This window comes from Lates calcarifer, linkage group LG17 (genome assembly GCF_001640805.2).
Source record: "Lates calcarifer isolate ASB-BC8 linkage group LG17, TLL_Latcal_v3, whole genome shotgun sequence".
NCBI classification, from domain to species: Eukaryota; Metazoa; Chordata; class Actinopteri; family Centropomidae; genus Lates; species Lates calcarifer.
Window position 1 is genome coordinate 4380730 of NC_066849.1, and position 12407 is coordinate 4393136.

At 42.3% G+C, this 12407-nt stretch overlaps 1 protein-coding gene across 1 annotated transcript; it reads left to right on the forward strand.

Annotated features, from left to right (window-relative positions):
- Positions 1-973: 973 nt before the first annotated feature.
- On the forward strand, positions 974-11677 carry sap130a (Sin3A-associated protein a). The gene is made up of 21 exons (XM_018669859.2): positions 974-1088; positions 1758-1886; positions 1982-2247; positions 3265-3432; positions 3523-3631; positions 3764-3879; positions 3965-4089; positions 4337-4484; positions 4572-4656; positions 4789-4893; positions 5271-5412; positions 5843-5958; positions 6658-6945; positions 7034-7205; positions 8149-8247; positions 8345-8703; positions 8804-9049; positions 9140-9265; positions 9357-9460; positions 9790-9903; positions 10244-11677. The coding sequence occupies exons 2-21, from the start codon at positions 1775-1777 to the stop codon at positions 10400-10402; spliced, it is 3159 nt and encodes a 1052-aa protein (XP_018525375.1). The 5' UTR covers positions 974-1088; positions 1758-1774; the 3' UTR covers positions 10403-11677.
- Positions 11678-12407: the final 730 nt, after the last annotated feature.

Consider the following 12407-nt stretch of genomic DNA (forward strand, 5'->3'; position numbering starts at 1 on the left):
TGCAGTTTTGTTTAGATTTATAAAAGTAATGCAAACCACTGTGGACTGTGAACCTGAAGCAGCTAAATGCAATTCAGCCATCTTTGGTCTTATTATTTATATCTGTGACATGTCAAAATGTCTTCCAGGAAAAAGGTCCATGCACAATTTCTCTGTTGTTCACCTCAACCATTTTCCTTCGCACACACACACTTAACCTGTAAGTCAAAGCCATAATCAGATCCTGCAACATTTCTGCGGTTGGCTGTCGCCCTCTAGTGTGGTATTGAAGGTACTGTGATGGCATTAGAGTACTAGGAGGGCTCAAGAGCAGCCAGCTCCAATCAGTTTGTAAAGCGGGAGACTTTCGACAGCCCAGCCTTCCAAAGTGATGGTCACATGACAGTAGGCTAGCAGAGTCGTCTGTTGTGTGTATGTTATGCTGTTTATATAAAACACTGTAGAGGTATTTACAGTAAAGTTTCCTTTCAATTTTGTACTACTGCACAGTGTTTTCCTTTCGATTTTCATAAACGTGGGGCACTCGGAAAAGCATATGGCCAGAGAAATATATGTAAAGATGAAAACAACACGGTATTTTAGGAAGAGGATATATTTTGCTGGTAGTACCTCATTGGTGAAGTAGCACTCTTAGTGCAGTATGTGTACGTTGCAGTATCGGTCGTCTAATTTAAGCCAAAAATCTGAGTAACATCTGAGTACACTGGATAACACTGTAAAAACATTAACACATCATTGTGCGTGAAGACGGTCTCCATCGACGGAGACGGTCAGCTGGCAGTAAACATGCTAGTAAATTAGCTTCAGTGCTAGCTCGGCTGCCACTGTTGACCACGTGATCGAGGTCTTGCAAGTCGTAGCGGTCCCCCGAGAGTCCCCCTCCTAGTGTAGATTTAGGTTGGCCAACACCATTTTCGGAGCCTCGATTGGCCAGCGGTCTGGGAGTCTCTTTTCTGATTGGCGGAAAGAAGCAGGGAGGTCTGATTCTTTCAGAGCGTTCTTCCGGCTTACATGTTGGAAAAAAGAAAAGACGAATGGAAAAAACTGTAATCCACAAAACGACCATTGCCTAGTAACTCCGCGATACGGTAACGTCTGCACACATACATTAATGTGTTTGTTTGTTTAGCCCAATTAAGTTAACGCCGTTGTACTCTGCAGAAAGTCTGCGATTTAGCATGAAAATCAGGCGGCAGCAGGGTTAGCGATTCTAACGTTAGCCTGCTGCTAGCTAAGGTAGCTGGCTAACAAGGTAGCTTTTTAGTTTTAATGTTACAAGTGACCAGAGTGTACATTATCTGACTGAGGAAAATGGCAATTAGAAATCCATTTTTGTACTAGCATGGTGAATTGATATTTCATTAGCAACGGTGCATTTGTTGTCGATCAGTTTTGTCATATGCTGTTGCTCACTTATCGTTTACGTCAGACAAAGGTCCACAAAATGTTCTTGCTTCGGTTTTCACAGTCAAATATATATATATATATATATACACTTTTATTAACACCAGTTGCTCAGTGCTGTCGACTTTCCCTTGGCTTATTGGCCAGCTAGTAAAGAGAATATTCCGCAGTTCTCCATTAGCCTGTTTATGTACCCCCGCCGCCTGTAAAGGGTTAAACCGGTAGCTTTTTATTATTGTTGTCCTCGAGCAAGGTTTATAAAAGGAATGCAGTCGTTAACCGAAATCAGATCTTAACGATATCTTCAGTATGTCTGGTGCTGGATTTAACATACGATCCTGATACTATTTTAGGTCATAAATAGTTAAAAATGAGCTCCCAGCAATTCCCCCGACACGGGCTGCCTCCTTCCAGCGGGGGAGCACCTCAGATCCCGGCTGCTGGAAACCTTGTGTCTGTCAGTCAGCCTTCAAATGCTCCAGGTAACGTACTGTCACTTAAACGACTCACAGGATACTTCATAAGTGGCGAGGAAGATATCTTTAAAATAATGTTTAATTTAACATTTATTCTGTAGCTGGTGCAGATGCTGACAGCAGCAGGGATGCTGACCATGGGCAGCAGGATCATCCACCAGCCGGAGGAGGGGGAACCTTGGCATTCAGAGATGACAAGCAGGAGACCATGGTGGTCAGACCTTATCCTCAAATGCAGACGCATGGCCAGCCACAAGCTGCTCCCCAGACAGTACCCATCCAGCCTGGCACACCTGTGACTGTACCTGCCCCCCCTGTCCACCTCCCACAGGGCCAGCCTACAGTCCTCACTGAGGGACAGATGAAGGTGAGAATTATATGGCTAACTCTCATTTTCTGAGGCTTTTTATACATGTTTATAGTGTAACATGCAGTGTTATTTCCCTTCCCAGTGTGAGGTGAATACATTTTAATCATAAGTTAAGTTGGCCATGGTATAATGCTTTCAGTGGTTGTGAAACAATAAACTGCTGGCAAATTAGATTTAATTTATTCATCCGGAAAGTGCTGATTTATAGTTGGGTCATGTTGGATGACCTTTCTGAAGATGAAAGGTTGGCTGAACTGATTGTTGTTAATAAGAAATCAACAGTCTGTAGATGATCTTGTTTGTAGTAATAGAGGATGTAATTTGCCCTTCTCATCCAGTCTTCATGCCCTCCAGACAGAGTTGGAAATGTTTAATTTTAAAATGTGCTCAATATCACAGGTCTTAGTCTGTATGGGCTTGTTTTGTGTCAACTGGTCCAACGCTGAAATCTGAGATGAAACTTGGCTGGAGTTGGTAGCAGATTAGCTCAAGAGGGGAGACGCAGGAACGAGCAGGAAGATGTTTATAACTGCAAGTTGCAGTTCTGTTTTCAGTCTAAATGGATAGAGAGGTTCCAGTTTAGTGTAGTTGTTTCAAAGATAAACACGGGAATCAAAAGTTTGCAAAATTTAAATAAGGAGTTAAGTTTCAAATTTTATACATAAGAGAATCAGATAAGCTAGTTTTTCCCTTGCTTTTTGTTACAGACCCATCTTCTGCTTATTTAGTGTTTAAACCAAAACAAATTCTTTCAGAGGTGCTTTATCTAGAGGGATAGCTTAGGGACAGCTAATTATTTTTTTAATAAGTGGCTCACCAAAAATATTACTGTCAACATTAATATACAAAGCACCTAACCTTGTAGTCACTCTATAAACATTCAGCTGCGTTCTACTGCAGCATGTTGTTTCCTTTTGCAATTTGTTGATTTCAGGAAACTTTTTTATTAAACTGATATTATTTTCAACACCGCTCAAGACTAAAAACCAGAAATACATTTGTGTCTTTTATTAGGCTGTTCTTAAGTCACCTATGCAGAGTCGTCCTATTGCCCCAGCACCAGCTTCCAACCAGGCTCATATCCCTATACCCCCCAAGGTGCCTGGTCACATTACTGTCACCATAGAGAGCAGTATTGCTCCTACCCCATCTATTCCTGTGGCAACCATCAGTGGTCAGCAGGTGGGTGCACTGTGCATTTGCTCTCAGTATAGGTTATTGTCTGTTTCTTGCTGATCACTAAAGCCCTGGGCTGCTTTCATTGTGTTTCAGGGTCACTCCAGCAACGTACACCACCTAATCATTAGGGGCAGTGCCCCTGCACTGCAGATTGGCACCCCTACCGTCCCTTCCCAGACCTTCACATCCCATTTACCCAGAGGTATGCATGATGTAGTAACAGCAGTATGTTAGGCTTTATGATGGCTTGTCCTTGAGACAGCAGTGCATTTGTTACTCACCTGGAGCAGTGCTTTTCTCCTGATCAGAGTGTTTTTTTTATTTTATTTTAAAGGGGCTGCTGCAGCTGCTGTTATGTCCAACTCCAAAACTGTTCTACGGCCAGCTGCTGGAGCAAATGCGGGCCCTGGCCAGCCCACAGTGCAGCACATCATCCACCAGACTATTCAGGTACCCCATGTACTTTAATATAACAAACTGGGAATACTGTGTTGAGCATTTAGTGTCTAACAGTGTCCTCTCTCTCTGTCCACAGTCCCGCCCTGCTGTAACAACCTCTACAGCTGTGCTTCCAACTGTGGTGGCTCCCATCTCAGCAACTAGAACACAGTCCCCAGTTATCAGTCCAACTGTTACACACTCTGCGGAGGTATCCCATGGGTAGGTATCGTGGAAGAATTTATTAATTAGGGTGTAAGCAGAGATGCTGCATATGTGCATCTTTTACATAGACAGAAGTCTATTAAATGATACACTTTGGAAATGGGAATTCTTACCAGGTCTTCAGGGTGTTAACCTGTATGTTATCATCACTGGTTTTACACAAATGCTTTCTGTACTGACCATTCCCTCTGGGCTGTTTTTATGCACTAAACAGGACATTCATTTAATTTTTTGGTTCTTTCAGGCGTCCAGGGCTGACCATTCACCCCCCTCCACCCACCGTCAGTATTCAGAGGAATCAGACATCCCGTGACCCCAACACGCGGATCACACTGCCGTCACACCCTGCCATTGGGGCTCAAAAGCCGCAGCCTCCACATACTATGACACAGGTTGCTACTTGTTTATGGTGGTTTGATAAAATAATGTCATTTTTTGTAGTGACTGAAATAATATCTCATTCCATTTCCACCTCACAGAAGCCCATCTTCAATACTGTGACACCTGCAGCAACTGTGGCACCAATTGTTGCCACTAATACTGTGCCATCAACCACCACAATAGGTATTGCTTTGTTAACGTTATATAATTCACCATAGTAGTTTGTTCTGTTTGACCAAAGAACCAAAAAATCTACTGCAGTGTGGGCAGTTATTCTTACACAAATATCGTTAATTTTGCTTTGTTTATGTACAGGCACTGTGCCACATACCCAAATGACAAGTAGCACTATTGTCACCATGACAATGGCCTCACACTCCTCTCATGCTACAGCTGTGACCACCTCTACCATCCCTGTTGGTAAGTTTGACCATGTGTCTTGTTTGAACACTGTTGTGTGCTGTTGTGTGCTTCACCTCATTCAGTTTTTAGCACCTTTTAACTGTCTGGTTAGCACTGTTGCCTCACAGCAAGAGGTTTCTTGGTTTTAACCCCGGGTCGCCTGTGACTTTTTTGTGTTTGCATGTTCTCCCTATGTCTGTGTGGGTCCCCTCTGGATACTCCTCCCACAGTCCAAACATAAGCAGGTTAATTGGTGACTCTAAATTGCCTGTAAGTGTGAATGTGAGCGTTGTTCAGAGTGTACCTTGCCTGGTGGCATAGATGATGGTTGGATGGATGGATGGATGGATGGATTTTAGTAAACACTTGGTCTTAACCATCTTTCTTCTTCACAGCTAAAGTGGTCCCTCAGCCCATCGCCCACTCTTCATCCCGTGTGCAGCCCGACTACCCAGGAGAGAGAACCAACCTCATCCCCATCCCAGGCCATCGGTCATCTCCTAACCCTGTCACCATGGAAGCAAGAAGTGACAACAGGTGAGAGCTTGATTTTGGCGAAAAGTAGATGTTTCTTTTTTTTTTTTTGCCTACCACAAGCACTGGAGAGTTATATTCCTTCAGAGATCTCTGTTGTAGTGCCCACTTGCCCTCTGCCACATACTGCATATGTAGCTCTGATAATCTAAAAGGAGACTGGTATTAACCTGGAAGTAGTGACTAGGCAAATAATGAGCAGTAAAAAGCTGTTTCACATGTCCCTGTACTCATGCAGATTGCATTCACCAAAGGAAAAAAATCAGAGATTGTTTTATGATTCCTGTATAAATATGTGGATATGGAGACTATAAAGATGAATAATTATGTGATCTATATCTTGTTATTAGAAAATTATTTATTAACTTCAGAATAGATACTTTATTCAAATAATGATCAATCTTTGATTAATCTTGTATGTTTTCTTTTTAAGGCCACCTGTGCCAGTACAGTTCCAGTATTTCCTGCCAGCATATTCCTCATCATATCCTCTGACACACACCTACACCCCCATCAGCAGCTCTGTATCGACCATCCGACAGTATCCTGGTAAGCGCTACTGAACATTGCTGCTTTACTGGCAGTCACAACTCACAACCAAAAGCTTGTTCATATTAAATTTTAACAAAGGTTTTCTGCATTCTGCCCTAAAAAAAAGATGTGATGTCATATTACCGATGCAAGAAATGAATAAATATTGGTCAGAGTAATCCCAAAAAATAAACAGAGCAAGAGAGTGATATTACATTCTGTTGTTTGGTAGCGTGATAGCGTACCGAATATAGTGATAAGATAGGCTAGAGTAATAAATTCTCCATCCCCCTCACAATAAAGCAATTTCTCTATTGTGAAAATGAGCATATTAGCCAAGTTGAAGTTGAACAAAGGTGAACTCTGACCTATGAATCTGCCAGAGCTGGTTGACAATCACACCAAAAAAAACAGGAAATGCACACCTGACTTTGTCTGTTGTTCTGTTCTGTTCAATAGAAGTGAATGGGAAACAGTGCAAATATTCATATACCAGAAATGTTAAGTCAAGCTATTTACTATTGTAGTGATTGGTGTAGAGTGTAACATACCATTTGTCATTTGAATTGACATATAAAAGCTTGGACTATGACTTGGACATATTGGCAAGATATGTTGAACCATGCACTTTGGATATGAAATGTGAAACTAGAGTGTTAGAGGTGTGACTTGATAGCACACTGACCTCATTTCAACTTAATGTTCCCTCTCAACAAGTCACTCCTCAAGCTCCTAGTTCAGCACTGCCCACACAACCTGGAGTAGGCGTGGCCACCACTGTCCATCTGAACCACATGCAGCTGATGGCGGTTGATCGTATTGGTCTGCCCTCTGCGCAAATCAGCACCCAAGGGATCCAGCCTGCACCAATCGCTGCGCAGGGTATCCAGCCCACACCGATAGGAGTGCAAGGCCTGCACACGTCTGCGTCAATCACAACACAGGGAATACAGCAGGCGCCTATAGTCACTCAGCAGCAGCAACCGCAGTCTGAAGCCAAACCAGGTAATTACTAAATGGACATTGTGTCATGATGTTATGAGGAGTTAACAGAGTTGTGGGCTGTTTGTAATGCAGGCTTTGTTTCATTCAGGGGTTGTTTTGGCTGATGGCTTTGTAGCTAGCCCAATCAGCAGCACATTCAGCACCACCCAGCCAGTAGCCACCATGGTGCAGGCACACACCCAGGGAGGAGTGGGAGGAGCTCCCACCCTGGTCTCCTCCCCTAGACCCAGCATCCTTCGCAAAAAGCCTGCTAATGAAAGGTGAGTACACCAGCACAGGAGACATTTGGTCCTGCAAGAATACATATTTTTCTCCTAAACCTCTCTTACCACATTCAATAAGACTTATTCATACAAGTGTTGGATTTAGCAAACTGCACAAACTTGTACATTGCTGGTTTCCACCTGTTGATGAGTTGGAGCACCTCAGTGAGTTTTGATGATTAATGTAATCTGTGACCCCAGACTGCTGTGTAAGGCCATGTGTTCTGCTCTGTTTGTAGGAAATTTTCATTCACATAAATGGTATCTTAACAGTCAAAGGAAGACTTTCACACTGCAGAGTTTGAATTCCTGTTGTCAGAAATCAGCAGACGATGCCATGATAAATTTAACAGTGTCGATATTCGAGGTCCTAAAACAATTGGAAAATATTGTCTCAGCTTTCATCAACATGTCATTAGAAAAACACCAAACAGTGACAGAAATAAAGAAGGATTTGTTTGATTTGAAGTAAAATGCAAAACAAAAGGATATTATACTAAAGGTGATATTTCAGTAAATTAGAAAGCCATTATTAATTCACTCCTACGTGCTACCTGAGAACAATAGTACTTCTTGAGGTCAGCTGTCTTTTTATTTTTAAATGGAAGTGAATATAAAAATGTGTAGTATTTTTAAGAGAGATCTCTTGATCTCTTGCTAATATTTTGGATCATTCCACTCTGTGGTAACCCTAACGCTGACCTCATTTTTAAACCAAAGCCCAACCTTAAAATTAGACGTAACACGGAAACTGTGTTTTACTCTGCAGTTTATAAAAAAGATGTCTCTTGACTTTTGAAACTGGGCTTTTAGTGGCACATAGTCAGGTTGACAGTCAGCATTCTTCAAATAAAGTTTGACATGAACTTTTTAAGTTCAAATAAGATGGAAAAAATGTTCCCTTTTACCAAAAAACCCAGCCTGTCTTAATGTGTTTCAGTTGTGTTCGTAAGAACCTGATCCCTGCCCAACCCAGCGAACCCAGCAGTGGCAGAATTGAGAGTGGCGTGAGAGGAGCAGGATCTCCCCGACCTGCAGGGTGAGCTTCTGTCAGACTGATCGCATCCACATACACATCCTGTCATTATGAGTTCTGATATGAGCCTGTAACCTGACACTTTCATGTCTTGTCTCAGTATGAAACCCAAAACCGAGATTCACATGGCAGTGACTCCTCCTGTCATGGCCACAGTAGAAGCACTGCCCTCTCAGGGAGGAGAGCAGCAAGTGGTGTCCTCGAACGCCCAGCACCTCGCCCAAGCCATTCCGACCATGCTCGGCACGCCGGGATCTGTACCTCCTTCCCAGCCCTCCACTGTCCTCTCAGCCCTGCCAGCAGCCATGGCTGTAACTCCCCCTGTCCCCGCTTCAATGGCCAACACCGTGGCCTCCCCAACTCAGCCTGCAGCCAGTAGCACCGCAGCCTGTGCTGCCAGCTCCACCTGCCCAGATGTGAAAATTAAGCAGGAGGTGGAGACCATGGACACCCAGCCAGGTGAGGAGTGTGTCACCAGTGATGTGACCTGGAGGAAAAATAGAATGAAGAATGTAAAGGAACTAATAAGTTACTGATGTGTGTATCTCTTCCCCCACAGATCCCAATGCGAGCTTGTCATCAGCCCCAGCACTCACAACCCAGGCCTCCACTCTTAGCACTCCTGCCACAGGAGATCTGATCCCCGGGGCCTCCCCGAGGAAGAAGCCTCGCAAGCAGCAGCATGTTATTTCTACAGAGGAGAGTGAAATGGTGGAGACCAACAGCACTGATGAGGAGAAGGCCCCAGGCAGGCCCATCACAGGCAGGGCTGAGAGGTGTGAATCTCCACCGAGGGAATATGTTGGTATGTAATGTAATGTCGTCCACTGCCACATTGATCTTAGTATGTGTTATCAGCACTATCACTTGTTTAACGATTGTTTTTGTCTTTTAGATGAAGAAGGAGTGCGTTATGTGCCAGTCAGGCCTCGCCCACCTGTTACCCTTTTGCGGCACTACCGTAACCCCTGGAAAGCCGCCTATCACCACTTCCAGAGGTACAGCGATATCCGAGTCAAAGGTCAGTATCTTATTAGGCAAAAAATCCTAAGTGTTAAAGTAATAGCTAATGGCTTTTTATTTCTAACAACAATTCTTTCTTTGTCTCACAGAGGAGAAGAAGGGCACCTTACAGGATATGGCTAATCAGAGAGGCGTGGCATGCAGAGCACAAGGCTGGAAAATTCACCTGTGTGCTGCACAGCTCAGGCAGCTGGTGAGTGCTGGAACACAATATAGGCATTGCTTTGGCAAACATCCAGTTGAGCAACTAGAATTCATTTCAATCAAATTAGTAATAAATAGAGGCAACAGAGAGCTGTAGTTGATGAAAAGATACAAGTCTTTAACATTCGTTTAAACATTTTGATACTTTTGTTACCATATCAATGCAATCACCACTTAACGCCATTTGAACAATATATTCTGTCCATTCATATTCACTGGTGTCTTTTAGTAATAGCTTGCAGAGAGAAAGTCATTCTCACACACAGTGTGTTTTTTTAAACTTAAGTAAACCTGATGTGTTTTTTACTTGATCTATAGTCGAGTTTAGAGCATGATGTGTACAGCCGCCTCTCTACCCTTCAAGAGGGCCTGATTCCAAAGAAGAGAGCAGGCGCTGATGATGACCTTCACCGAATCAACGAGCTTATACAGGTAAGGTTGTTTATAACCTTAGAAGTTTCTCTGCTCAGTTATTTGCCATCATTGCTTATGTTGTGTATATAAATTAAGTTGAACCCAAGTTTAGTTAACTAATATCATGAACATTGTGTAATCGGCCAAACCAGATTATTCACTTAAAAATTATGCTCATCCAGTTGATGAAAATGTTAATGCAGGAAAAAGCTGTATATATACGTGTACATGAGAGCAGCAGTTATTCTGTTGCCTCTTTACATGAGAGTAAATAGAAACACTACATTATTCTCAGATGAGCAGACCTTTTGATACGCCAAAAAAGCACCCCCAGCTGAAGGTGTTTGTGTGTCGTCAGGGTAACATGCAGCGCTGTAAGCTGGTGATGGACCAGGTGACCGAGGCCAGAGACACCATGATGAAAGTGCTCGACCACAAGGAGAAAGTGCTGAAGCTGCTCAACAAGAACGGTGCCGTCAAGAAGTCCTCCAAACTGAAGCGCAAAGAACGGGCCTAAGCTGGACCTTCTCTTCTATCAACAACCACCACTGTCCCCCTCTCTGTAGGGAGGCCAAGGAGCTGCTCAGAGTTTGGTGCTATGATTTACCACATGCAATCATACGCACCTGCCCTATCTGCCTGTGAGTGGAGAGAGAGAAGTGACAGGAGGACTTCAAGATGCAGAAAAGCCCATGAGGAATAGATTCTCATTAAAGACACAGCACACATATTGAGCCCAGAGCATAGTAGGTTGCATTAGAGTGGCCAACAGGAAGGCCTTGTCACTGTTACCTTCCTTTTTGTTCATTTTTGAAGACCCCAGAGACCATTTTTACTAACCTAGTTTCTGCCTCTTCTTCTAAGACAATGTTTGAAGCTGGCACATTGTGTATTTGTGATATTTGGAACTAAATGCAGGTGCAGTGAATCCCTGTAAGTGAAAGTATTTCAGTGAAGGTGAACCACCCAAGAGTTACTGAATTGGGTTAATCAAAATCTCAGTCTTTTTTGAGGAGTCTTCTAGCAAACTGTGTATCCAGACTAATCTCAGTTGTGCTCTTTTCATCAATCTGTGCCTTCATTTTGTCAGTGTACATGAAATGGACGGGGGGACATGTGAAAGCAGATTCACATGCTGTTGAAATATTCTTAGAATATGATTCAAAGAAAAGGGTGTGGCAATTTCACTGCTTCCCCTTTTTTTTTCCAAGTATCCTGCACCTGCATTTTTCGAGTTGATTTGTTCATCTAGTATGAGTTAACCATTACCTACATACATTCATTGGTTGAGGTTTAAAAAAAGGTACAGTAAAAGAGAACCTAAATGTGGTAAATTGAGTTTTGAGAATTGAGAATTGAGTAAACATACAAAAAAGCAAAAGGTTATCTGGAAATAAAAATATACTGCATATGCATTACGCCAAGTTAACAACATTTAAAACTGCCATGAATCATCCACTTAATCCAAAGTAAATGGATGTCACGTCATGGTAGTAATAAAATACTTTCTTTTGGTTTCAGTGCTTGAAAGAGAGAGAGTGAGTGTCCTTGTGTGATTAAAATGGTGGACTGACTTCATGTAAATCACTGTAAATGTGCTTTTGTTTTTTTCCATTGACCTGGTTCTTTTCAAGTTTTGTACTCAATGAAACATTTTGTGCTGTGTGACGTGTGCCGCTTCATTTTGCAGAGTGTAACAATAATGATGTTATGAGATGAAGTGAGCCTGAAACATCCAGCTATTGTACATTGTTTTTGTCTGTGTAATTATAGTAAAGATACTTAAACAGTATGAGGTGCACTATTAATTTTACTGTTATTTCTGTTTTAATATTTTTGCTCCTGATTTTTGGCAGTTTTCTGTATATGGTTAAAAAAAAGAAACCACATTCTGGTGTCAGGCACTCTGGATAAACAGACCACGCCTGAGGATAGATAGTGAGACTGCAAGATTATTGCTGTACCGCATTACCAGTATTATCATGGATCCTCATAAGCACTATGCTCAGATACTAACCTTTGTATGTGATTATATTTCATTGTTTTTAAATATGAGGAAGCAACAGTATATCCTAATAGATGATACCTGCTGTTTAACCCCCATTATCTGCAGATAGAGTTACTGCTCGTATAGATAGTATGATCTGATCTAACCAGTGTAATCAAACCTCTGGAGTGAGCTTAGCTGTTCCTCTTTACTATCTGCTATTTACAACATAATTGTCTCCAAGTACAGCAGGCCGTGGTGGCAGCACTTGACCTATGACGACTGTGTTTATAGATCAGGAAAAGTGAGTTATGGGTATTTGGGTAATCAACTTTCCCCTTTATCACAGACACTCCCTGACTGAGGGTCTGTCTCCAAAGAATACATATTTGTCTGGTGTTCAGTATTATTCTGCATTTAAAAGAGGAAACTTAGCAAAGAAAAGATTTTTAAACATCTCCATGTCTTGTTCATTCAGTTACTTCAGTTACTTGTGTGTAAGTGATTTTAGTTTAGTAGTTTTAACTTTTCTGAA

What these genes read in the sequence shown, in the direction of transcription:
- sap130a (XM_018669859.2), top strand. Translation starts at nt 1,775, where the DNA reads ATGAGCTCCCAGCAATTCCCCCGACACGGGCTGCCTCCTTCCAGCGGG. An exon ending in GACCATCCGACAGTATCCTG is followed by an intron (nt 5,959 to 6,657) that starts GTAAGCGCTACT and finishes CCTCTCAACAAG; the next exon opens with TCACTCCTCAAGCTCCTAGT. An exon ending in GAATCAACGAGCTTATACAG is followed by an intron (nt 9,904 to 10,243) that starts GTAAGGTTGTTT and finishes GTGTGTCGTCAG; the next exon opens with GGTAACATGCAGCGCTGTAA.